This window comes from Letharia columbiana, assembly GCF_014066305.1.
Source record: "Letharia columbiana isolate WasteWater2 chromosome Unknown xfSc0000006_s0, whole genome shotgun sequence".
In the NCBI taxonomy this organism is placed as follows: Eukaryota; Fungi; Ascomycota; class Lecanoromycetes; order Lecanorales; family Parmeliaceae; genus Letharia; species Letharia columbiana.
The window spans coordinates 80,792-105,000 of NW_023501150.1; the positions used below are offsets into that span (position 1 = coordinate 80,792).

The 24,209-nt window shown below is 50.9% G+C and overlaps 17 protein-coding genes across 17 annotated transcripts in view; 8 read left to right on the forward strand and 9 right to left on the reverse strand.

Annotated features, from left to right (window-relative positions):
- Positions 1-485: 485 nt before the first annotated feature.
- On the reverse strand, positions 486-2,634 carry HO173_012960 (uncharacterized protein; the record flags this gene model as incomplete). Its single annotated transcript, XM_037314789.1, has 5 exons — positions 486-758; positions 880-972; positions 1,062-1,546; positions 1,956-2,058; positions 2,119-2,634. The coding sequence occupies 5 exons, from the start codon at positions 2,632-2,634 to the stop codon at positions 486-488; spliced, it is 1,470 nt and encodes a 489-aa protein (XP_037158315.1).
- Positions 2,635-3,122: 488 nt separating this feature from the next.
- On the forward strand, positions 3,123-4,166 carry HO173_012961 (uncharacterized protein; the record flags this gene model as incomplete). The annotated part of the gene is made up of 1 exon (XM_037314790.1): positions 3,123-4,166. One exon carries the CDS (start codon positions 3,123-3,125, stop codon positions 4,164-4,166), a length of 1,044 nt encoding a protein of 347 aa, XP_037158316.1.
- Positions 4,167-4,292: 126 nt separating this feature from the next.
- HO173_012962 (uncharacterized protein) lies at positions 4,293-5,276 on the reverse strand (the record flags this gene model as incomplete). The annotated part of the gene is made up of 1 exon (XM_037314791.1): positions 4,293-5,276. The coding sequence occupies one exon, from the start codon at positions 5,274-5,276 to the stop codon at positions 4,293-4,295; it is 984 nt and encodes a 327-aa protein (XP_037158317.1).
- Positions 5,277-6,789: 1,513 nt separating this feature from the next.
- On the forward strand, positions 6,790-8,146 carry HO173_012963 (uncharacterized protein; the record flags this gene model as incomplete). The annotated part of the gene is made up of 5 exons (XM_037314792.1): positions 6,790-6,978; positions 7,029-7,419; positions 7,480-7,597; positions 7,657-7,767; positions 7,858-8,146. 5 exons carry the CDS (start codon positions 6,790-6,792, stop codon positions 8,144-8,146), a joined length of 1,098 nt encoding a protein of 365 aa, XP_037158318.1.
- Positions 8,147-9,150: 1,004 nt separating this feature from the next.
- Positions 9,151-9,482, reverse strand: HO173_012964 (uncharacterized protein; the record flags this gene model as incomplete). The annotated part of the gene is made up of 2 exons (XM_037314793.1): positions 9,151-9,367; positions 9,439-9,482. The coding sequence occupies 2 exons, from the start codon at positions 9,480-9,482 to the stop codon at positions 9,151-9,153; spliced, it is 261 nt and encodes an 86-aa protein (XP_037158319.1).
- Positions 9,483-9,986: 504 nt separating this feature from the next.
- On the forward strand, positions 9,987-10,826 carry HO173_012965 (uncharacterized protein; the record flags this gene model as incomplete). The annotated part of the gene is made up of 1 exon (XM_037314794.1): positions 9,987-10,826. The coding sequence occupies one exon, from the start codon at positions 9,987-9,989 to the stop codon at positions 10,824-10,826; it is 840 nt and encodes a 279-aa protein (XP_037158320.1).
- Positions 10,827-11,080: 254 nt separating this feature from the next.
- On the reverse strand, positions 11,081-11,880 carry HO173_012966 (uncharacterized protein; the record flags this gene model as incomplete). Its single annotated transcript, XM_037314795.1, has 3 exons — positions 11,081-11,233; positions 11,293-11,529; positions 11,596-11,880. The coding sequence occupies 3 exons, from the start codon at positions 11,878-11,880 to the stop codon at positions 11,081-11,083; spliced, it is 675 nt and encodes a 224-aa protein (XP_037158321.1).
- Positions 11,881-11,931: 51 nt separating this feature from the next.
- On the reverse strand, positions 11,932-12,147 carry HO173_012967 (uncharacterized protein; the record flags this gene model as incomplete). Its single annotated transcript, XM_037314796.1, has 1 exon — positions 11,932-12,147. The coding sequence occupies one exon, from the start codon at positions 12,145-12,147 to the stop codon at positions 11,932-11,934; it is 216 nt and encodes a 71-aa protein (XP_037158322.1).
- Positions 12,148-12,890: 743 nt separating this feature from the next.
- Positions 12,891-14,438, reverse strand: HO173_012968 (uncharacterized protein; the record flags this gene model as incomplete). Its single annotated transcript, XM_037314797.1, has 4 exons — positions 12,891-13,414; positions 13,498-13,911; positions 14,255-14,336; positions 14,403-14,438. The coding sequence occupies 4 exons, from the start codon at positions 14,436-14,438 to the stop codon at positions 12,891-12,893; spliced, it is 1,056 nt and encodes a 351-aa protein (XP_037158323.1).
- Positions 14,439-14,938: 500 nt separating this feature from the next.
- Positions 14,939-15,985, forward strand: HO173_012969 (uncharacterized protein; the record flags this gene model as incomplete). The annotated part of the gene is made up of 2 exons (XM_037314798.1): positions 14,939-14,976; positions 15,751-15,985. The coding sequence occupies 2 exons, from the start codon at positions 14,939-14,941 to the stop codon at positions 15,983-15,985; spliced, it is 273 nt and encodes a 90-aa protein (XP_037158324.1).
- Positions 15,986-16,063: 78 nt separating this feature from the next.
- On the forward strand, positions 16,064-16,669 carry HO173_012970 (uncharacterized protein; the record flags this gene model as incomplete). The annotated part of the gene is made up of 1 exon (XM_037314799.1): positions 16,064-16,669. One exon carries the CDS (start codon positions 16,064-16,066, stop codon positions 16,667-16,669), a length of 606 nt encoding a protein of 201 aa, XP_037158325.1.
- Positions 16,670-17,631: 962 nt separating this feature from the next.
- HO173_012971 (uncharacterized protein) lies at positions 17,632-18,201 on the reverse strand (the record flags this gene model as incomplete). The annotated part of the gene is made up of 1 exon (XM_037314800.1): positions 17,632-18,201. The coding sequence occupies one exon, from the start codon at positions 18,199-18,201 to the stop codon at positions 17,632-17,634; it is 570 nt and encodes a 189-aa protein (XP_037158326.1).
- Positions 18,202-18,507: 306 nt separating this feature from the next.
- Positions 18,508-18,967, reverse strand: HO173_012972 (uncharacterized protein; the record flags this gene model as incomplete). The annotated part of the gene is made up of 2 exons (XM_037314801.1): positions 18,508-18,834; positions 18,893-18,967. 2 exons carry the CDS (start codon positions 18,965-18,967, stop codon positions 18,508-18,510), a joined length of 402 nt encoding a protein of 133 aa, XP_037158327.1.
- A 343-nt stretch (positions 18,968-19,310) lies between these two features.
- HO173_012973 (uncharacterized protein) lies at positions 19,311-19,934 on the reverse strand (the record flags this gene model as incomplete). The annotated part of the gene is made up of 1 exon (XM_037314802.1): positions 19,311-19,934. The coding sequence occupies one exon, from the start codon at positions 19,932-19,934 to the stop codon at positions 19,311-19,313; it is 624 nt and encodes a 207-aa protein (XP_037158328.1).
- A 458-nt stretch (positions 19,935-20,392) lies between these two features.
- HO173_012974 (uncharacterized protein) lies at positions 20,393-21,139 on the forward strand (the record flags this gene model as incomplete). The annotated part of the gene is made up of 1 exon (XM_037314803.1): positions 20,393-21,139. The coding sequence occupies one exon, from the start codon at positions 20,393-20,395 to the stop codon at positions 21,137-21,139; it is 747 nt and encodes a 248-aa protein (XP_037158329.1).
- A 131-nt stretch (positions 21,140-21,270) lies between these two features.
- Positions 21,271-21,795, forward strand: HO173_012975 (uncharacterized protein; the record flags this gene model as incomplete). The annotated part of the gene is made up of 1 exon (XM_037314804.1): positions 21,271-21,795. One exon carries the CDS (start codon positions 21,271-21,273, stop codon positions 21,793-21,795), a length of 525 nt encoding a protein of 174 aa, XP_037158330.1.
- A 1,336-nt stretch (positions 21,796-23,131) lies between these two features.
- The window catches only part of HO173_012976 (uncharacterized protein), a gene marked incomplete at both ends in the record, with an annotated part of 1,209 nt that continues 131 nt past the window's right edge, over positions 23,132-24,209 (forward strand). The window contains one exon of the mRNA XM_037314805.1: positions 23,132-24,209. This exon is cut by the window's right edge and continues 131 nt beyond it. Within this exon, the coding sequence (XP_037158331.1) occupies positions 23,132-24,209 (1,078 nt within the window).

The following is a 24,209-nucleotide window of genomic DNA, read 5'->3' on the forward strand; positions in this document are numbered from 1 at the left end:
GGTTTGCGGTTGGGTTGGGTCGGCGTTGGCGTTGGTGGTCGTGGCGGCTGTGGTGGGGCTGGGGCTGGGGCTGGAGGATGAGGAGAGGAGAGAAGGGGGGAGAGGGGGTATGGATGCGGTTGTTGGGGGATATGGGGGATGATCGGTCGGATTTTAGGTTTGTTGGTTGAGATTGGGATTGGGTTTGGTTGGGGAAGGAGAGCATGGGGGGGAGGTTCTGTCGGAGAAAGGGGTTGATGGCGGAACGTGTTTTGATGTAGTTATTTTGTCGGCTATAGGGATCTGAAAGCTGGTAGATCTACCGGAGTCAACCGAAATGCATCTCGTAATCACGGCGTACATATTCCCCTCGTACAGAACCCCTCTTTCCCCCACTCCACTCCACTCCACCCCTCCCATGCCAATCCCAGCGCTTCTCCACATAGCACCACTCATCCATCCCCACAGCAAGAACCGCTCTCCACCACAACCGTCCTCATCTCGATCTAGAAACCATTTCCCCGCAACCAATCACCCCCCCCGGATCCATCCCCCTCCCCATCCCAACGCGCCCCCATCGCGCCGGACGCGTAAGTGCATCCCGGATCTACGCTCCCGCTGGAATCTGGTGTGCCGACGACGGTGCTAGGCGACGAGCTCGACGCGACGACTCGTTCTGCCCGTGGTGCAGCTGTGTGGATTCGCGTCTCGCTCGGCGGGACGACGACGAGGATCGCGGCGGCGGAGAAGCGGTAGTTCAGGGTCGCTTCGTTGCCGTACTGTGGTTGTGGCGAAAAGGAAGTGAATTAGCGTTGTTATCGTCGGCGGTTTCTTGGGGGGAGTCTGGGGGAATGGGTGGGTATGGGAATGGTCTGTATTTAGTTGGGGCTTCGTACGTACCGCCAGTCCGGCATGCGCGAATTCTTTGTGCATGGGTTCGTTTAGCCATACGATCTGAGGTACTTTCTGGTGCGGCCATGCGGCGGTGACGGGCTTGCGGTGAGTAAAGAAGAGATTAGCTTCGCAGGGCATGGTGATTGGGTTTTTGTGGGGGGGGGGGAGATGTTGTTGGGGGGACTCACCTCTTTGGACTCCTCTTCGTAGGATTTATCGAATGTGGGCCCGTGGAGCTTCGTCCCAACGATGGTGGTGTATTCTGCTTGGCCGCATTTAGAGAATTTGTCTTCAAGATTGTTATAGTAGTACAAACCCTCTTTTTCTTCTTCACTGTCACTGCCATCCATTGCATCATACGAGATTTCAACATCCTCATCGAATCCCTCGCCACGAAGGTGTGTTGGCTTCCCGGAGAGGTTCGTGAGGCAATTCTCGACAAAATCCCCTTCCCTGGGGACGGTTCGGCCCCGCATTAGCTCCCTGGCAGACAGGCCTCCCATGTTCTCTGATCTGTTCTCAATGATGGGATGAACGCCGACCTTGAGACCCAGAGCGTGGAATACGGAGAATATGGCGAGGTCGACGCCTTTGAAAGCACCGGGGATCGATTTGCGACCGCTTCTCTGAGAGTGTGCGTATTGATGGTGGCAGAAGAATCCTAGGATGCCGCCTAGGAGATCATGTCAGCGTGAGATCAATTCAGCGGTGGATGCGGGGAGCTCGCCTCGTCTCATGAACTTTTGCTGGAGGAGCATCCCATTCGCAATTTCAAAAAGCGGCAGATGATGAGGATGGGATACTGGTTGCGCAAGCTTTCCAATCGATGAGTAGTATAGGTTGTATGTCAAGGTGATACGGTGACCTTTCGTAACCTCGAGGACTTCGTGTTCGCAATCTCCGTAGAAAGCTGCCCATTGGACAGACTGTGGGCTGGTGTGGCCCCATGCGAAGTCTACTGTTCCGCCGCGGTGCTTGACGCGTAGTACACCGCCTGATTAAAGAATCAGCATAGGGACAGCAACCAAAGCGCTTGGCTACTGGTGCCGGGAAATCGAGTCACGAAAATCCGAGTCACGAACCTTCGTGTTGGCAAGGCAAGCATACAACGAGTGAGCCAAATTGCATGACTCCGCGTGGGGTATCCACATGGGACAGGAATTTACCAGAGGGTGCAGAATAGATCTGGGGCTTTCAATTAGTCCCGTTTGCGACTTGACAGTAGTCTTGTTTTGATGTACATACATTGAGTTTATAGAGCTCCCCCCGAACGCCTTGCGGACCAATGCCGACAGCTTGTCCGCCTCTGATGGTGCTCGGAAGAAGTATCTGCTGGATGGAGTCCAAGATACCGCAATCGTGCGGGTGGAAATCAGTGGAGAATTGCGATGTGTCTAGCTTCACAGCCTTTCGGTATTTCTCGTCCAGGACATCGTGGCCACCAACGCCGAATGTCGCACGCTTGCAACTAGAAAGGAGGCCGTTGAGCATTCGGGATGAGCCATCGTGTTGATGTGGAAGAGGAAAGGAAATCTTTGATTGCTTGATATAGTGATCCTCCGAGTCCCATCGTATGGTGACAGATGGAAACAAGTTCTGCGCGCCAGTCCCAAGGTTGCCCGTACTTAGGTCTGAGATAGGTACGGATCCGCCGCAAGCAAAAGTAGCAGTGGCAGCATGCCCGTTAACCGCAGACGCGAGTTTTTGTAGCAGCGCGGTGTTGCCCTCTTGCACTCCATGGTTGCTCTGACCGTCAGCCATTATTACTAAGCGGGTTTTTGATTGAATAGATGTGGAAAACGCGAAGAAAGCGCGAAGTCAGGTGCATTTAAGTTGATGAGCAAGCGAGAGCACAGGCAGGCAGCAATTCCCATAAGCGTCAGGCAACCGAGTACTTTTCTGCAGATTTTGAGCCCCTTGCATGTATGGATGACGTGTCGGAGAGTCGGATGCTGCACTTTCCGAATTCCTAGCAAAAGAGACGGTTTCTGGTCTAAAGATTTGTTCCTATTCAGTAGATTGAAGACAGGTAGGGAAAAAACTTTCGCCTCGAAAATCAGGAGGGTATTTTGATTCGACCTATGTGCTGTCATGTTTGATGACATGCCAAGAAATGTAACGCCAGCAGAAGGTGTGTTTGTTCAAACTTGAAAAACTATCCGTGAGTATATTAGCCACAACTTGCCAACGTGAAACCGTGACTCCATGTGATCAACTAATTCTGATTCCATACCCTCGAAGTTATCGCAATGCCACCGCCACCGAATACCAAGAAAGGCTATGAGCACCTCGAGCGGTTGGAGTGGCCGGAAGATCTGCTAGGTCCAAATTACTGGAAACCCAATTCTACCCTCATATCGGAGCTATCGCAGGATTTCAAAGGAAAAGTAGGTCGCGTTACGGAATCATGCATACGTTTCTACCAGAAAGTCAACCACCAGCAAGCACCGATGATCAGTGGCGACAAGAATGACCCGGATGCTATTCATGCTCTGCAATTTGCGATGAATCGTCAAGACGAGCTTGAAAAAGCGATCGAATCGCCCAACGAGCATCCGACTCAGCCACTCTTGTTGTGGCTATACGAACGCAAAAGATCTTTGGTCAAGGCGATGCAAGCTGTTGTGGTTGCTGAGGAGGGCGAGATGTACGATTTGGCAAACAAGGAACCCTGGAAGGCGAAGCTCGCGGACATGACGAGTGAACACGTTGAACACCTAAGGTTCATCTTCCGTACCGTGATGGCCAGAATTGACATCGTGCTGGGGGATAAGGCGAATGTTAAGAGCGAGAAAATTCAGCCAACCCCCAGAGTAGCCATTGTACAGCCTGGGGTGACGGGGATCAATTTCCCAACCGCACCATCCGTCTCGTTCTGGAAGATAGACAATTCGCTGATGGAGAACTCAACATTGGAGATGCGCCAGGCAGCATTGGCAACGTATCACCAAGGCCGAGTAATGAGTGCAGGTAGAAACAATATCCCAGTCACTGAACCAAAGCCCTTACCCCCTGTGTTCAATGTCACCGTGCGAGCTATGAGCCTCACAATCCGTAGTATCGACTTGGTGTGGGTTGAAAGACAAGGGGGTTTGCCCAAGGCAAAAGAGCGAAGGCTTCTCGCTTGGCTTCGGGAAAGGAAAAATGCCGCTGTCGATCTCCGGTTCGCCTTCATAGAGTTTCACCTCCCATTAGAATTGCACCGACGCACTGTTCAGATTGATAATTTTGGTCTGATATTCGTGTCGAAAAAGGGCAAGTACTCGGAGTGGGGAAGGTTGTTTCTCTTGTAGGCTCCAGGCCACATCAACATGGGATGAATGATTGTCAGAGTGGGACCCAAGTCGGCGCCTGACAGCAAGCATACTTCGTCGGGGAGAGATGGCCCATTCCAAAAAGGACACGAGCTCCAAGGCTGCTTATTTTCCCGCGTTCCAAAATCTCTCCAAGTCCCCCTGCCTAACTTCATACGCCCAATGATGACAAGTCTGATGCATAACCGGACTGACATCTCGCCCTTCCTCGTCTTCTCCATCATCAAAGACTTCCTTGATACCCATGCTCACATATTTCTTCAACAGCATTCTTCTCCACCTCCCGGTTTCCCCTACACATTTCCTCCATCGACTGATCTGCCTCTCATCGTCTTCACACCGCCGTCCCATGTAGAAGCGGCAGTACCATTGAAACCATCCTCTTACATCATATGTATGATTGATCCACCCGGCAGCTTCCCACTCTTCTATGCTTTGGCCGGAGGAGACTTTATACTTATTGATCTCCGTATCATAGGTAGGGGAGGTGAGAAATTGGGAAACGTCGAGGCCGGCATACCATGTGGACGGCAGCTGTCTATAGTCATCGGTAACTGTGATGCCGAGTCTTCGCGAGTATAGGGGCCGAAAGTAGGAGCCTCCGAAACAGCCTTCTCGTATCAGCTCTTCCGGCGACTTATTAGGCGTGAAAGACGATTGATCTTGGAAGTGAAAAGTGGAATCGTCATCTCGGATTGGAGGAGATGCATTGGACTCCCACGTTATCCAGCCGGCGCGTATGCTCTCTATGTCCTTCGCTGGTATTGGTGCTATGGCCACTGCTTCTTGTTTGATCACGGGCTCCTTCACTTTCTTTGGGCCTACCCGCGAGCCTTTCTTGCGGGAGTGTCTCCAATCTTCGGCTTCATTTTCTGAGACGTAGGAGGGTTTGGCGGGCGTTGAGGCTATGCGTGCGGAGGATCGCGAGGGCGGGAGTGGATGGTCAAGCTTTCGCTTTTTTGCTGGTGGTCCCTTGGCAAGAGGAGGAGAGCTGGCTGATGGAGTGAGGTAAATGCCGAGTTGCGTCAGTTGTTCTCGGTTACGCTTGATGTTCTCTTGCCTCTGTGACTCAATATGATTCATGGTCATGATTCTGTTTCCGCTGAGAAAAGAAATCTCTTGCAAGCTCAGCATTCCCTCGACCGAGGTGACCGCGATCTGCGACTGTTTTTCAGTACACATGGATATCTAAAAAGGAAGGTGTACCGAGGAAACGAATCTCCTTGGCGCCAAGACTCTTCTCAGCCTCTTTCCTGCTGTACAAGTACCTTACCACATGTACTCTACAACATACAATCAAAGCGCCAAGATTCTCGTCTAATCTTTTTCCAATGAGCGTCGCAGGATCATTAACCATGTTACTTGCTAGAACGGCCATCAGCCTATCACACCTTTTCACTAAGTTAGCAACTCCCGGGCACAGCTTGGCCTGGTCCATCTCAGCCTGATCCGTTTCAGCCTGGCCCATCTTTTATTGAAGACTCTTCTACACCTCCGAGCTTCGAATGTGACTTGCGGTGATTATGAGAGGTGTGGATTCATAGATTTGTTGATCCATGGTTATGTTGATTCATGGCTTCGTTAGTCACCAGAAATGTTCCTATAAGTATGACCACGGTCTTCTTTTCTCCTCTCGCTCTCCTCTCAGAGCTTGGCGCTGGCCAAATGATCCTCGGCTTCAGCCTTCTACGGCGAAGGAGTCCTTAGACTCCAGTCCTAATGCAGTCATCCTGCAGCCATGATGACACAATGCAACCATTTCATGCGCATGGCCACGTCTGGTTCTTTTGCGCCAGCCCCAAGATCTCCCTTCAGACCTGTCCACCGTCACAATGAAGATTGCACGCAGTCCAGTTGTACGATTCTTTTCCCCCATTCGACTGGCCATTCGGTGGCATCATGCACCACTACTAGGACCACAGCAGTGAAACTACTTTCTGTTGTGTAAACGTTGAAGTGACGCTAGTTCAGTGTTTCATTAATTCATCTGCGAGCTATGTATGCCTGATATAGCTAAATTACGGTACAGAAAAAGCTTCCCGACCCTTATTATGTCAGAAGTGGACCCCGAACCCTGGTCAAAGTCTCGGCATTGAGAACATCGCGCACACCTATGAAAGGGTACCTTGGAAACACCCCTTATAGGCCCACCATCTCCTAGTCTAAGGTAAGAATACTCAATTCTACCTGCTCTACAATTTACCCTACATTTGAAGATCTTAGAGGGCGTTTAAATACCAGCTATCTCTAGATGCTCGATCACATTCCTGACATGGAACCTTGTCATCAGACTACGTGAAAGTTCCTCGATAAGGGTTTGATAATACATAAATTGATGGGGGGTGGTGTGTGTGCCCTTTTCTCGATGCTAAGAATTCTACAGGTAAAATCTTGCACACGAATATTAACCATGTAAGCTACGCCGTTGCTGCCGTTTCTCGGCAACTCTATAAGATGCCGTCAATGTTTTCCGTCTCAGATACAAAAGAAAGACTTATTCCCTACAGTCGCCTTACCACTTGGTTGTGTGATGCAACGGCACTCTTGCGAAATTTAGAGAGCCGCAGACGTCCGTCATATTGTCTTATCTTATCGAAACCTCATGGCACCATCTAGCAACGCTACGTCTTCGTCTTCAGCGGGCGCAGATCGTATGGTAGACTCTGTCTGGCTTGCCACTCAATCGACCAGCGTTGCCATTGGGACTCTTTTAGTCCTGACACGGATCTATATAAGGTCTATCATTATCAAAAAAATTGGTCTAGATGACATGTTCATCGTGATTGGTCTGGTAAATGATCCTGATTAGCACAAGGCTTCTGCTGTACTGACCACATTTAGGTCATCGCTCTTGTCGTCTGTGCGATGACCAGCCTTTCCGTTCACTACATTCAGCAATACTTCTCCGATCGCTCCCATGGTCAAACAGTCGCAGCCATTAGCAATTTCACTCTTGCCCAAAAATTGCTTGCTCTGTCGTTGCCAGTCGGAATATTTTCCGGTCTATGTACTAGACTTTCCGTCTGTCTTTTCTTACTACGGATCTTTCGATCGATCAGAGCATGGAGATGGGGTCTTTACGCTGTGATGGCGTTTGCTACGGCCGTGGTGATACCCACACACATCATCCTCCTTGCCCATTGTCAACCGATTCGGAAACAATGGGATCCGCTGTCACCAGGGACTTGCTGGTCACCTCTCATCCTGAGCCGCACGAGTTATGCGTACGGAGGTAACTATCGATGCGCCTGAATCGCTTTTACATTCGAGTCGCTTGCTAAGACTATATTAGTGACGTCAGTGCTCTGCGACTGGATACTGGCGACTTTACCAATCGTGTTCATGTGGAATCTACAGATGAGGGTCCGGGTCAAGGTGGGGATATGCGCCTTGATGGGAATGGGCTACTTGTACGTTCGTCTTCGCGGCCCAAGCATAATTTGCTGCTGACCGATACGCCAAATGTTAGCACCGGAATATGTGCCCTTGTCCGCACCCTCCTGGACAAGGAACAACCCTTTCTCAAACCGACAGACGAATACCTTCAAAGCGGTCCCGCTCAAAAAGCTATCTGGGCTATGTAAGTAGACTCGGACTCTACCTAGCTTGTCCTCCTACCGTCTCACCATTTCCTATCGGTCACCGCTAACCGCAATTGACTGTTTCGAAGCCTGGAAGTAAACGTTGGCATCATAGCCGCTTGCATCCCGACTCTCAAACCCCTCTTCGACCACTCACGTCCTTCCCACCTCAGGTTTTTCAGATCCGACAAAGCGGCCGACACCCCTGAGCTGGACGATGACAAGGCCTGCCGGAAGATATTGACCCTCAACACCCTAGAGAGCACGCTGCCCTCCTCCTTGGCAAATTCTCTGAACTCGAGTGGGGACTCCAGAGTAAGCCAAGCGCGCTATGATGGGGCGTCTGATGCTGCAAGTCCGCCGGACTCGAGGGTTTAAGCGGTGCGATGGCCGCCGGAGAGATGACGCAATGATTCCTGAACATGTTTTTCTTGGTGATAATGGGTTCTTGCGCTAGGGAACGGAAATACGTGAGAAGGAACAAGCAAGGTATAACGAGGCATTGTAAGGGAATATGTAAGTTTCAGTGAAGCTTTACCGTGGGACTGGAAGGTGTGAACATTGGATCCTTCGAGATATTGTGTTGCTCCGAATTTCCCTTTGCATCATGTTGTGCTTCTGATGCGAAACATTTCAACATCATCCCCATTGTCACATTCCGCAAGCTCAAGGTCCAAGTTTCCGCTCGGTGAGCGGCTTCCGAACTCGCTGAAGCAACTCAGCAATCAGCGTGTTCTTTTCACGAACTGATAGCAAGCGCGGTCACTATGGTGGACTGTGAGGTCCGGATCCGCAAATTATCGGCCCCTACTGATCGGACAATACGTAGTCCGTCAAATATATTTGATCTCAAAGCATCAACCATGCGATTTTTCGACTCCTGAAAAGCATGCATTTCGTGTCTCAATGCCTGAATCGAACATATCCCGGCAGAAAGCCCCACGGTCCATTCCCGCCATAGGCTAGCAGATGCCACATGACTACAACCATTCCACCCTCTCCTCGACCTCGAACCTCAATCTCCGCCCATGCCCTTTCGGCCCACTGACACGCACCCACGCCTTCCTCCTCATCCAACTCACCCCAGGACTTTCCACTTCTCCCTGCCAGCCACATCCTTCTTCCCCTATCAGATTCCCCAGCTGCCTTCCATACCCCAGACGGCCTTTCCGCGCCCTCACCGTCTTGCCCATCGATTCCTCTTGCAAATCCTCACCCGCTCGTCCCATGCATGAGACTCGCGGCGTACGCGCCGTCCATCATCTTCCCCCCGCAACCTGAACCGGTCCAGAGCATGCACCGTCGTCGTCGTCGTCGTCCGCCACGGCCGTCTGCCGTCGAAGAAGTTCCCGTTCGTCGTACTTATCTCCGTCTCTAGAGAATCAATCGTAGCTCCGGTCGAGGTCGCGCGCCGCCGGTGACGCGGGTCCTTTCCGCACGGGAATGCGCGCAGCGGCAGTAGGCGAGGTCGGGGAGCGTGCGTGGGATGGCGAGGATGCGAGTTGGAGGGTGATGAAGAATGGGAGGGAGAGGGAGAGGAAGGGGATGTATTTCCACTCGTACGTCGTGGTGCGTGTCGTCTTTCCACTGTCTTGCAAGCTAAGAATTGAATCACTTAGATTTCTGGCGGGCAAGGAGGGCGCTGTCTACTGTCTGAGTTCAAAACTCACAACCTTATGGGGTAGCGGATGTAGGTTTCCTTGTGGCTTTGCATCTACGATTATATATTGTAGTCTTACCCATTCCGGCACGCGGCGCGATATACCTTCTCCTTCGAGCAAAAGAGACATACTGAGTTAGATCTCGTCCGATGAATTTTACCCCGCGGTTTGTGCGTCACTCACGCCTATTGACCGAATCAGGTCAGTACTAATGTCGAGCTTATGCAAGCCGACTGCGTTAAATTTTTCCTGGCGCATCTGCGATTGGTCACGCTGTCCCCTTTCGATGCAGAGATCTCCCACGTTTATTTTCTCTCAATCGGGGATATCATGCAGGCAATTCGTGGTCTTCAAAGTGAAAAAGCGCTAGCCCATTCTTGTCTCCGGGCGTGCTCGGGGATTTCATCATCACTTGCGCGACCTCCAGTCTTTCCTACCTTATAACGCACCTCCAGTTTTCCTCCTTTGAATCTTCTCGGCACCACCAGCACCAAGGCTTCTAGACCGGTTTTCAGAGCACGAAGCCAGTAACCAAAGCGTCCCTCAGGAAACCCTCGATGTCAGCAACCGACAACGAGGACTGGGGCGCCGTAGCCCCCGTCTACGTGCAAGTCGAACGCCTCACCACCCCGCCCTCTCAATCACTTCTAAATCGCGTCTCCGCAATCCTCCCCCTCAATTCCCCTAACGCCACGGCCTTCGACAACGGCTGCGGCACCGGCGTTCTGACCACCGTCCTGAAACAGCAGAGTCCAAATATCCCGCTCCTCGCCACCGATGCCTCGGAGGGCATGGTTGACGTCCTGAAGCGCCGAGTTGAAGCTCAGAAACTGGAAGACGTCACCGCACGAGTCGTCGATGGCCGGAACCTCCAAGGCATCAAAGACGGCAGCTTCACGCACACCTTTTCCACCTTCATGGTCTGCCTGGCTCCAGAACCCGACAAGATCGTCGCCGAGATGCACCGCGTCACGAAACAAGGCGGCGTGCTCGGTCTGGCTGTGTGGGCCGATCCGCGCTTCGGTCCCCTTTCCTCGCCGTGGGAGAAGGCGTGCCGAAGGTTCATTTCGGACTACGAGCCTCCCATGGTCATGCCCGCTGAATGGACGCTTGCTGAGAATGTCAAAGCGGGACTTGAGAAAGCGGGGTTCGGGGACGTGGACGTCTGGGTGGAAAATGTGGCTTGGCGATGGGCCAGTGTCGAAGCGTTGTCGGAGTACTTTTTCGAGGGAGGCAACCCGGGGAACGTGAAGGTGCTCGACTCGTTCAAGGCGCTCGGCGGTAAGGTGGATGAGGCTAGGCCGATCTTTGAGAGCATGATTAAGGAGGAGTGTGGGAAGGAAGATGGATCCGTTGAGCTTCGTGTTCCGGCAACCCTTGCTACGGCGCGAAAGTAATGCTTTTGTGCATGATGGAGATCCAAGAGATTGGCTGAGAGGGGTTGATTTGTTGATAAAAAGAGCATGTGATGTAGAGTTTCATGAGATTGACTGTTGATGATCTCGGTAGCTGAATGTCAGTCAGGTGATGAGGTTATGTAGTCACAAAAGGACGGTAAAGGATACTCAGAACACTCGTAAGCCGCAAACCCCGTCCAGAATAATGAGAAACGAAATGGACGGTTTAATTCACGTCCCATTGGCAGTCTTCTCTAGCATTGCTTCACCCTGTGCGCATAATCGAAGGCTTTTGCGAATGCCAAAAAATGCACTGTGAGGCCGACAGCCATGAGCACGTGGAAAATCTGGTGCGATTGGCCCCACAAGTCGAACCATCCTGGTCGCCACGCTTCTGGTATTCTAGTCTGCCGCGGACTTTAGCTTTGTGCCCTTGAGCAGAGACCTCGTCTTTCAAGTAACTTACCCCGTAAATCGTGACGGCACTCAAATACACAAGTATTGTGATAGCGTATCGAGTCGCTCCAGCCTCGACGTCCATCTGGTTATATCCATGCACGAAGCATGCGTATATAATGGGGTAGAAAGCCGACGAAGCCATGAATGTGAATAGAAAGCCACGTAAAGGGCGCCATGCCGGCTGGCGGACACGGCGTACGAAGAGCACGAAGACTGCTGCAAGTATCTGTGCCACGAGATCAAGCTAAAAGGCCTAATCAGTGGTAGGTCTCGGATAATGCCTCGAAGTCAAGGCGGGATTTCTACATACGCTGATCCAGAACATCTTCGTACTCCTCGCCGAGCACGGGAAGGTGTACCACATTCCTGGCGGGAAGCAGCCTGCGGTCACGGCGCTAATGCCAAGAAGGTCCAAGCGATGGTAAACATCGTGGACTGCATGAGAATGGTTTGATAGGATATGATACCCGGTCGACAGGCCGAAACAAAGAGCTCCGCCGAGAAAGAAGAGGCCAAAGACGATCCAGTCGTCAGTGTTCGCATCTGAATAATGGCGTTTGGCATACGGGTAGTAGAAGATAGGAAGGCCGATCATCCACAAGGTAGCCAGGAGATGGCTATAGACGTTGCCGGTCTCATTATGCACCTACATGCAGCTGAAGAAGGACTCGATGTATGAGTTCGAGGTTGGCCGGAAGCCAGTTTGGATGTATTCGTTGTCCTGAGACCATGAGGGGAGATCGTCCCATGTGAGTAGAGAGCGATCGACTTTGGGCTTCTTAGGTGGGTTGTGGGATGGAACGTGCTCTCGGGTATTGGCGTCGCACTGATTCGACAGTCTCTGCCGTATGGTAGGAGACATGATGAGGGCTGCGTAAATTGAGAACTCGTCGACGAGATTGGAGGTCCAGTATACGGGATACTTTAAGGATCGGAGAGAAGTGTCGGCCAGATAAGCTGTTAGAGACAGCGATGGTCGGAAAGGCTAAGAATCTCTTGATTCATTGTCAATTTTCAATTTGGGGCATGGACACGAAAAGAGCTGACTTTCATGACTATACTAATCCCCTGAAAAGTGGTAAAGAATGGGGATTCTTCGCATTACCGGGGTGCTCGAAATACGATGCCAAGATTAGGGAAGGTTACAGAATTGACGAATGTTGTTGGGCGGCTATGTGGGCGCAAAGAATCACGTGCATCTTTAGCGCCGCTGGTAGATACGCTTTTCCAATTTGTATTGTGGCGAGCCACGTTCAAACGGGCTGCTTTTATCTGATATTCGCAGCAGGGTGAGCTTTGGTCTTCTTGTCGAATGAGTAAATCCAAAATATCGACACCGGTTTCCAATCATCGCCTGTGCTTTTTCATGTGCAATGGATGGTATGGCTGGCCTTGACCCATGCATTCCTCGGCATCTTGTCAAAGCAGGTGATTGTGCACACAGGGCCAAGTGACGCTGAAGGGGTTTCGACATCGGGCCAGCATTCACGTCGAAGTGTCAGAAGGTTTCATTCGAGGATCAACGTGATGTCGAATACTCCAGCCAGGCTAGAAAGAAACACTACGTGGGTGTCTGTTGACTCGATGTAGTTCATGTTATAACGTCTACTCCCTCCACCGAATCCCCCACTCCCCTTTCGCATAACTTGCCTCGACCACATTCCCGCTCATAACAGCCTCGCACTTCTTCCTGGACTCTTGCCTGCCTCCTCTATCATCACCATCTTCTCTGAGTAAATCAACGCTCTCCTTTCCCTTGCCGTGGCCCTTGCCCTTGCCCTTGGCCTTGCCTTTCCCCTTCACTCCACTATCTTTCGCATCCTCACCTCCAACCAAATCATCAACCACAACCCCGAAAGCACACAGTCTCCTCGCCGCACACCTTACCAATTCCCTCTCCTCCGCCCGCTTCTGCCCTTCTAGCCTCTTCTCTAGCATTTCCGGGGTTTCGGTAATCTTCTCCGCCCAGCCTTTCTCGCCGCCTATGCTGCCGTTCACTTCAGATTTCGATTGAGGGGGTCGGACTCGAAGGCTTATCATGTCGACCTGGCCAGTGGCAGAGATGTCAGACTCGGTTTCAGAGGAGTAGGACGAATTTGTAGCATCGACGGGGTTGACGGTGAGGGGATCTATAGCAGACGTATTAGCGCGTGGATGTTATATGGAGGATTATATGGAGAGGCTCTATTGGTAGGTCAATTCGAATACTCACTTTCAGCATCATCATCTTTGTCTTCCATATCAACGGGTTTCCACTCCTTCGGTTCGGGAGCACCTCGCCGAGCTCTGTTCTTCTTCCTCCCATATGCTTTTTCGGGGTCGTGTCTTACGCCAAAAACAAGCGCCTCGATTTCAGCACAGGATACCGTGACACGCGTTTCGCCTTTGACTTTCTTCGAGACGCCTTTGGTACCCTTGAGGACAGATGGATTGGGTGATACTACAGTGTTAGAGTCCTGCGACAGAAACAGCGAGAGGTCTTTACCGTCGAGTAAAGCGATGAATGTGTCTTGAATGCGACGGTCGGTGCTGCTAGGCGCTTGGCTTGGTTTATTATGACGGCATCGATCGGAGCAGTATTTGACGGTAGTTGAGGCGGCTTTGGTAGTCTGTGACTTCCGGGTGCCTTTGAATGTAGAGTGAGTACATGCTGCATGACAATGGGGAACTACATTAGGGGAAAAAAGGTTCCTAGGAAACGTAAATCGCATGGTAGAGCAAAGGAAGCATGCTTTTCATCGCCTATGGAAAGAGGGAAAGCGAAACGGAGGAACTTGAACAGTCTGAATCTATCACAAGATGTCTACATGGGTTTGACGGTCCCCTCAGCGTTGTGGTATGTTAGAATCCGGAGACATGGAGCTCGTCCTATGCGTATGAAAATTCGCGTAGATTCTCAAGCAGAGTGGGCACAAGATGGAAGCGAGAACGAGGATAAAGAGTCACAAATGGATTCCTGCAGTACTCACTGATGATGCGGCCACAAGTATGACAATACGGAATTGCCTCGCCTCCAGGTGTCAGATAGAGTGGTGGAGGCGTAGCGGCGTGCTGTAATAGTTTGAGTACAATTTGGCGTCATTTGTGGGCCTGTCTGTGTTCAACTGAGAAGCGTACCTTTGTAGGTCGAGACCAGCTATCCATCCATGACATGATGTCTCTGTCCGAAGGATAACACCCGCAAATTCTTGCTTATGTTGGTTGGTTGGGCGAAGGCGATAGTAAAGTCGGTCGTCTGTGAGAACTTTGTCAGACTTCACAAGGTCGGAGAACTGCCACCACGCCCTTGGTGCTCAGATTGCAGCAGCGGAGCGTATAGGACACAGCTCCCAGACGAGTCGTGGCTGAGCCTCAGCTTTTCCAAAACATCATACAAGGTACAAGTAAATGTAGCGTCAAGCAGATAGCAACAAGCAAACGACAGCGGGAAGGTTGTTAGTAAAGGATGACAGTTTTGGCATTGGACCTATGGGTAATCAGTGAATTGATTCTGTATGAGCGTCTTTGCTAAAGAAATGCGTAAACCCACGGTGGCAAGGTTTGAAACCTCAAACGGGAATAGCGCCTTGGCAGGATTATCTACCGTAGTGGCAAAGCGGCTAGCTGCTACCACCAGTATCATAGTCACAAGCTGTAAATTTGCCACAGACAAAATGCAAGACTTACCCTCGCAAGACAATGCCTTGCTTCAGTATTTGATCTCCTTTCCGTTGTCTCCATACCTGGATGACTACAAGTAGTGAAGTCCACGATCACACCAGTCCGCCCACACACTATTTGAATCACTTGAATGTGAATAAGAGCAGCATTGCCGTTGGCATTGTCGTCCACCCAGAATCATGTCCAAGCCAACGACGAAAATATGGGAGAGCGACAGCCCGTCTATGCCGGCATTGGTGCTGAGCTCGAGGGATGATGCTGGTGGACCCAAGTGATCAGGTTTGAGCCTTGCCATATCCATGAAATTCGAGAACGAGGACTTCGTGTTTGGAGTAGACCGTTACAGACACAACATTCAGCACCGTGCTCGACGCATTCCCGTAGAAGCTCTTCTTCCCTTCAATGCGCCGGCAGGGGTTTCATCTTTCGCGGCGGGTCGCTAGACGCCAGAGTCCCCTGAGGCGATATCCGCTTTTGAAACAAAAACATTACAGGTAGCGACGCCACCTTCTCATCTCCAGGACCTCAATTGCCATCTGTTCTCATCTGTTTTACTCGGAACGTGCTGGCTGTTTGACCTAGGACATAGTGAGACTCAAGTTGTTGTTGTTATTGCTTTCCTTTTGCAACCCGGCCCTGGTTTCTGCCCTGTCGATCACCGCCGCGATTCAATTACCTCCGAACGATACTTGTCCAGACACTGTAGTTGTGAATGATACATTTTTAGATTTGTTGTCTCTTCAGAAGTAAGCCCAGAGCATGACTCACATCGACCAGCCAAATAAGCTTACCATAGAAATCCCAGTGCCACGGGACTTACAGCACCACCACCGCCGCCCGCAGACTTTGAAATGAGGTACTCGTGGAATGAGAAGGTGAGATTAAAATTGGAGCAGGTATACAGCAACACGATCGACCTCATGGCGGATTTGGCTGTGCTGGGTTGGAACAGTGAGCTCCGAACTTTCCCTGTGACGGTTTTTGCTGGGCGGCGCTTTACCACACAGATTGTAGTAGACAATCTACTGCCCCCGCTTTAGATAAAGTACCTCATTTGGGGTCTCTATCAAACAGGTCTCTAAATAGGCCGAAGCAAGCACGCTAGGCTTCAAGCGGATATGGTACTGCAGGGTCGACCGCTTGGGTTCTTTACCTACGATACGAGAAGATACGAAACAAAGTTGCCCGGGCTGTCCGGGTACCCGACCAATAGCACGCTTCTTTTGAATGGCGATAATCCTTTGAACTACACCTCGATCGCCGCTTCAAGTCAAAAATCCGATCTGCAACTGTCACCGAGTAGTATTTTGACAGTAGACCACGGCACAGCGTTCGACCCTGACGACACGAAGTTGAAGATCTACTACGAATTTGACGGCGTAAAAACCTCGTCTAGTCAGATCTTTACCGCCTACCTGGATGCCCTGGCCACTGCGGCGGTACACGGTCGTGACGAAACAGACGCTGCAATCATTGCCTACAGCGAGGACCGTCACACGCCAATCAACGTACTTAGGGATATCTCATGCACGAGTTTTACCTGGGGCATACTCATACGGGCTTTGTTCACGGTTTGGGAGTACGGCACCTTGGGGTATGCTACGTTGAGGGATAAAAGGTGGGAGGGATTGTCCTTTACGATCGATTACGATGGTAAGCCAGCTGGTGAGGGTTTTATTTTGTATAATCCGAGGCCACCACACGAATTAGCAATTTCGAGGTGAGAGATCGGAATTGGAGAACTGTGGGTCGAAGAGGATACCTACGACAAGCTGCGTAGATCCTTCATGAGAACGTGGAGAGAGTGACAGAGAGTCTTAGATACACACCCAGACGCAAGGATGCATGCATGCATCTTCAGCTCAGGGGACAAATTCACTAGGGTTCAGACAGCGTTTCGGGTTAGATCGTTCCGACGCAGTCAATCGACGTGTATCATAATCCATTCGCGAGGACGAAAGTATCGTACCGCAGGACCTCTTATCTGCCACGCTTTCTAATTCAGCAACTTTGATGATAATGTATCGGTCGTCGGGGTCGATCAGAGAAACAATTTTGACCCCCATGGAACTCGCTCCGTATAATGTCACTACTACGCTATTGCTAGAACTGACCTCGGAATTGGTCATCACGACGTCGTGGGCGTGGATGTATTTGGCATTAAGATTGTTGTTCAAAACATTCAAAACCCAAGGTGGTGTCGATGAATGTCTTGTCGATGTTTAGCTTGTGGGCCTTCGGGTGCCGGGGGGAAGGGGGGTGGGGGGAATCCGGGGAGTTGTTCACTATGACGAGCACTTAGTTCTCGAGCCGTTGGGAGTCGTTCGCTGTCTCGATGACACGGAAGGCGATGGCCTAGTATTGTTGGTTAGAATGCAGGCTGGAGCTTCTGATGACTGTGAGGGTGCGTTCCGAGGCGCGGTGTTGGAAGAACTTAGAAGTCAAACTCTGGGCGGTCGATTTTCTTGCGAAAATGTTGGGGGTAAGTACCCTTGTATGAGGATCTACACCCTCGAAAGTCTGGCCACAAATGAGAAGGAGCTGGAGCCTTGTTCGGAAAGAGAATCCACCACTTGGGGAGATTCTTATGTTAATAACTGCTCCATTTTACAGCGTTTCTACATTCCGCCACGGGACATCAAGCAAATCGACATCTCAACCGTCCCCTCCGAAAGCTTCCACAACTTCACGAATCGTCATAGTACGTCGCCAAGAACATCGCCCGGGCGTCCGCATTCCTTGGGTAAAAATACCGCACCTCCACCGTCCCCTCCACCGTACACGCACGCCCCGGCCCGAAATTCACAAACAGCACCCAAAACACCTCGGGCGTGCTGCTCGCGGTCTCCGTCACGACGTACCCGGCCTCCACCCCGTTCACGCCGATCGTGGCTGGAAGTGCGCGCTGCCGGATCAGGATGGCGACGACGTCTTTGGGGACGGTCGTCGCTGGGGAGGTGGGAAGGTTGCGCGTTACGTCGTCTATGGTTACGGGGATGGAGATGTTGGTCAGGCGGAGGAGGTTTTCTTGGACGAAGGCTTCGAGGAGGGAGGGGGAGTGCGCGAGGTGGGTTGCGACGAGGAGGTAGTCGGATGGGATGGACATGGTGGGGATGGTGAGGTCTGCTTTGAGGGGGATGACGGGGTTGGGGGCCTTATGTGGAAGATGTTGCATGGGGCGGAAGGGTTTTGAGGTCGTTGTCTCGAAAGGTTTGTCTTGCACAGTGAGTGAGATTGTTTGAAGGATTGACCTCATGAGAAGTAGGCGAGGCTTTCAGGCAAAGTCTGCTAGGTAATATGTTTCCGAATCCCGGAAGCTCGTCAGACATATTATCGTCTAGGTTCCCAAGCATTCACCGTCCCTTCTGGTAAGGTGTCTCACTCTATCACTGTCAGTATATCTCGAACAGGGTGTGTTTAGAACACGAATGAGCGAGCCATGAGCTCGAAGAAGGGTTATTAGTCTCAAATGATAGAGAGGCGCTCTTGACATGAAGGATGATTTTCCCCAAGAGACCTTTGCCAAGTGAAGTCGGAAGGAAGTGAAGTAACAAAAGCTCTATCAGATATGGTTGTAGATCTCTTTATAGGCTCGAATAGCCCTATCGGCTTCCACGACCTCTTTAATGTCTTTGCGCAGACTGAAGTATCTCACCACCGGGATTCCTTCTACCCTAAACCTATAATCTTTATCGACAATTAGAATGTAAGAGTTCCCGGGTTCCCGTTGATAAGTGTATACGGGAGCGGTTTTTTTCTCCCACGTGGTAATTCGAATGACGTCTGAACTGCTTTGTTGCGCGATGAAGATAGCGAAGGTACCATTGGGAAACACGGTTTCTTGATCATGTGGAGGCTGTGTAGGTCCTATAAAGGCGCTCATAGCGGTCTTGCTAGATATGAGAAAGGTCTGGGATGGTGAAGTAGGGTTGGAAGTCTTTTCTTACTAGTTCCATGACCTTTTGCTCGAGCTTCTGGTCATCGTTGGCTATTTCCGTCACGTCAAAGATCTGATGAGACATGCTGACTAAAATGACTTGTGGTATCGCCGGAACCAGTACAGCAGCAGCAGGGTTTTTCTTTGGAAAAGATACTTCTCAAGACAGGAACGCCAATACTAATCTTTGTTGTCAATTCATGGCAGTTCTGGCTCTGCAGTCCGGATGGTGATCCTTCAAGCAGACCTCGCTCTACCTATATCGTAGATTCCCGCTGTCTTCTGCACCATTTCAGTGACAAACAATTCACCGAGAACTGAACGGGGCAACGCGGAAATTGAGAGTTGCCTGGAATTCAGTGCCTCAACGTCACCAGGAAATCTGTCTGTGCGCAGTACTAGATTATTGGACACCCTCTGTACCTGCATCACAATCGCAGCAAAACTTGTAAACTCCGCGGGATGGATATGGAGGTTTGCCAGTTCTGGAGGAAGATTTTGGATCGATGTCCAACATTTGGATTACTGAGAAAGATGCTTTCGACCAATTTTGAGATGACGGCCCTGATTGAGACCCTCCAGATCTCGTGACGGTACGTTGTCTCCGTTTGATGTCCACATTTATCAAGCAACAACGAAGTAACCGCTGACTTAGCACCAGACATGTCGTGATGTGTAAGAAGACAGGCTGTCGTGGAAGCCGTATAACAGATCTCGGGCTCCTTAACAATGTATCGGCCAAGCGCTTGAGAAAAGGTCAACGCTAGTGGCAATTGCCTCTTCTGCAACTTTTGCAGTCGTTCATCGGCATGAGCAACACTGCCAGAAAGTATCATTCCATTTTGGTTTGGATAGGCGAGGCTTCGAGCCGCAGTCATACAGCGCTCGAAATTGGCCTCATCTACGCCAGAGCGTTCAAGCCATCTCAGTAGATCTCGTGTATATCCCACAACCGCCCCTGCGGGATTAGCAAGGTTGAGAAGAGCTGTCGCAAGATTGAATCCGGCGCTTGTAGCAGACACTCTTAGAGTTTCCTGCGATTCTGAGTTCATGGTTTGGCTAATCTTGGAGGAGTAGTATTGATCATTCGAAATCGTCGTTGCATTAGTTGTGTTTCTTCGCGACCCTTGCACTTCTCCGTAGGGTTGCGATGTAGATCTAATGTCTAGCAAGAAGCCCTTTTCTGGTATTCGAGAACAGCCGTCACCGTATACTAAGGCTGGAGTGTGGCTGAAGCAGCATTGAGGCTCCAGCAGGCAGCACCCTAGGTCAGCACTCTGTGCCTGGATAGTATCCAAGAAATATTCTAGGCATCCGTTCCTTCAGTACTGTTAGGTCATCTCAATGGTAAGGATGCGACGACTAACTATGTTGTAGTGAGAAGACTGCGTAGAACCGCATCGGAAATTAAATTAGACGCCTTTCGCCTGCACACAAAGTATCCGCGTCTCCCATCTCAACACAACCTTCATTGATGAAACCCATACGTACGAATTGTGCGACCGTCGCTATGTTCAAGCCACTACTAAATCTGAAAGGTTCCTCACGTCGCCGTCAAGTTGCTATGGCAAGAGCTGAAGCAAGGCAACCAATCTTCAATCCTTACACGCCGTGCACGTGCGATCTGGCCATCTCCTATGGCGGGAATACTTGTCTCCGGAAATGGTTCGTACCTCTATACCATGACACCGGGAGGACATCCTACCACCTACTGAAATGCCCTCAGCTCCGCACCGTACGCTCCAAGACAAGTAAGAGGCGTAAAAGCCCCGGCAGGCCAACATCATACCTGGGTCTCAGGGGAGAGAAGAGGGAGAAGTCCAAGGCGGACACACGGAGGGAGAATGCTCGGCGCCAGCGAAAGGAGGCGCGAAGATTTCGAGACTTGGAGGCAAGGGCAGGAGCCATGAAAGCTGTCAACCCGGCCCGCAACCCGTTCGCACAATGCTGCTGCGGTGACATGCTCAGCGACTCCGAAGACGAAGCTGTCCGTGAAGAAGCGAGGGTCATGTGCCACACTCGTTTTGACGGATCAACAACCTTCCACCTCCCGAACTGCCTTACAGGCCGATCCAATTACACCGGTCCCGCAAATCCCACCCCAGCCAATCCAAGTCTACACCCTACGTCGACCTTGAAGAAGAAAAAGAGGAGACGGGAGGGGCACAGAAGAGGAGACAATATACTCGGCGCCAGCCCAAGCCGGCGAAAAGGCACCGTGAGATCCCGGAGCCCAACGCAACTCTGGAAGCTCTGAAGGCTGTCTTCAACCCCTACGCCGAATGCTCCTGCGACCTCTACGATACCGAGGAGTGTCCTTTCAGACCGCTTAGCCTTGTGGTACCCGATAATGGAGCAACGTCGAATCATCTAGGAACTTGTGCCAAGATGGTCATCGTGCCGCAACTGTCCCACAAAATGCATGCCAGCCCAGCGAAGCGAAAGCCTACATCAATATCGAAGGAGAGGAAGAAGAAGAAGGAAAGAAGGAAAAGAGGCACCGATGTCGCTACTGGCGAAACAATACAATTCGAGGACTACGGCCTCAGACTATCTACGAGCCGTTGGCGAGCATATGGAACTAAAGAGGAAGAGTCGCGATTTGGAGAGATTGGGCCAATTGGTACAATCCTAGCTGGTGCAACGAAGACAGGGAAAAAGGACGCGGGTCATACAAGGGGTCGAAAGCGTTCATTTTGGTCGCAGCGCTGCCCAGATGTTGCAGCAATATTGGGTGTAACGCGAATGATTATGAGGCAGACTCGATGCGCTGGAATTGAGGCGTGTAAGGATGAACCTGGTATACAAGCAACCACATGTTTAACATTCCAGTCCATGAGACTTGAATATACCTCGTTGCTTGAAGTGATGGCGCGCCTAGGGATCATAAGCGATTCAAGCAGCGCCGGATAGGTCCCTAAAGCCCGCTCCCTAAAGTAAAGTAGTCTCTAAAAGCACCCTAGGGCTAACGGCCCCTAAATCTAACGCCGCACCGCCCGAGCCTTAAAGGATGGCTCCTTCTTCCTGCGTCCTTTATCTTGAGACATCTTGTTTCCTGGTAAAGTGACATTGTAAATGTACGGCGGGTTGGCATCAAAACTTCAAAGCATTGCCACCACTGCTACTACCAGCCTTCACCCTCTTCTCGGAAGGCAATCCCGTGGCGAGCCTCCGCGGAGAAAACCGTAGAATCTTATCCTGCGAGCGTGTTCTCAGATTTCAGCCTTGAGAACCCTTTTTTTTGAGCGCATCGCCCAGGCAATCCTTCTGGCTAGGAGTCATTATTCAAAATCTTGGCGCAGGAGCCCTGGTATTCATGACTTTCATTTTCAACGAATCAGAAGGCTTTCCCTCCTTCTTTTTTTCATGTCGCGGGTCTCTCTACAAAGTTCCACATCACCACTCTGGCCGCGCAGCACCATTGGCCATGTCGATGTGCCTTGCGAAGCTACCTGCATGATGTGCGAGCGGCTATTGCCCAAATTTAGTGATTCAAAAATAACCCAGCCCCACCTGCATCGTAAGCTGCATCTCTTGAGGGTGGGTAGTGAAAGAACGCGGTTGGTCCTCTCCAAAACGAGGAGGTGGTGCAGTTTGAAAAGCTGCAGAATTAACGCCCAATGCCATATACATAGTCTGATGATCCCCCGAGCTTCTCTGACAAGTTTCTCCCGAGTAGTCTCTTTCTGTGCACCTCCTCTCGGCGCTCTGGCATACGCCTCACCGTCTATTCCTCATTTTATAACTGCAAAGTCTTCCAAGCTCGGTTAGTTTCCTGACTTTCACTACATTGTTGGACAAGGCTGCGTTGAGAACAGTCACGCCTACTCATTCTATATATCTTTTGGCAAGCCCGTCTAAGTCATCTAGAAAAACGCAACTAAAAGCATCTGCTGAATCGCGCAAACATCCATCACCGAAGTGTCCAAGTCCACAGTCAAATTTTCAAAAACGACGACAAAAAGTAAAGCCTGATAGCCCTGTCGGTAATTCTGACGCTTGTATCTTCCGGCCGATCCCAAAGCTGAAGAGGAAGTGTTCTCCACAGCTTCCACGGCAAGTCTGTTTGTTCGCAAAGCCTTCAACCTTCGCCGGCAAACCCTTGTGCTTGAGAGCCAAAACAATCTCACGCGTGGTGCTTGCCCGAGGCCTGGTGGCTGTTGCAGTGAATACCAAGCACCTAATCTCCATCCGCCAACGTATACGTTCCTCAAGACTTACGAAAAGAATCTCCACAACTATATCCGGCATGACGGCAAACCAGACCTTGGTACATGGCTGGAAATCGACCGATTGTGGACGAGGGACGAGCGACATCCTATGGAGTTGCCTCTCCACTATACTCCTCTGTGTTTGGACAGTGATCCATCTTCCGCTTCCATGTTGTTCAGTTTTCCAAAATGGTCAACCCATACGAGGCGAACCATCGCGGCGGTCTTTGAGAAATTGGATCATCAGAAATGGGATCGTGCCAGCAGTGGTCAGTGTCATCGCCCCGGAGTTCTTGACCTTTACCGCCATCAGCGAGCTAATTGAAGGTCGGAGGATCAAAAAAATGATGACCGAAATGAACTGGACTCTGACCCATAGTTTGTTTCTGCAAATGGGCGGTTTCTGTCTTGAAACCCCTTCAGGGAAACGTCTGCAGTTCGATGCCATTGAAATACAGTCTGCAATAGACGCGGGCAAGGGAACAGGACATCGATCTCCAGACTGGCTTTCCAAGCTCGAGGAGGTGGAGGAATCTCATATCAACGACCACGCCATGTCAAGCCCCTTGACGAAATTCATTGCTTGTAGCCAGGCGCTATGGATGGTGACTCAAGTCATAGCACGAGTATGTCGGCATCAGGCTGTAACGCTCTTGGAAGTCAGTACATTGGCGTACGCAGCCTGTGCATTGATTGCTTATGTCGCTTGGTGGGAGAAACCACAGAATGCTACTTTGCCGATCATAATTCCCTGCTTTGATGAAGACTTTCCTAAAGGACGTACAGAGGATCCAATGTACTGTAGCGATGTTGAATTTTCTGGGTATCTTTGGGCTGGCCAGAATTGGGTAATACATGTTTCAGGCAGAGATGAAGCAAAACTTATTGACGGGGGACTCGTTCCTCTTTGCCCAGCAATCTTCGGCGCCATTCACGTTGCGTCATGGAACATCAGACTTCTTTCAAATGTGGAACAGTGGTTGTGGCGAGCAAGCGCTCTATATTGCTGCACCGCAGGTTTGCTTAATCTTTCTGTTGGTATTGATTCCTTGCATCTGCGTAGGCTTGTCTTGGATTCGAGAAGCTACGGCGGGATGGTCTCACCATGGACGCGGC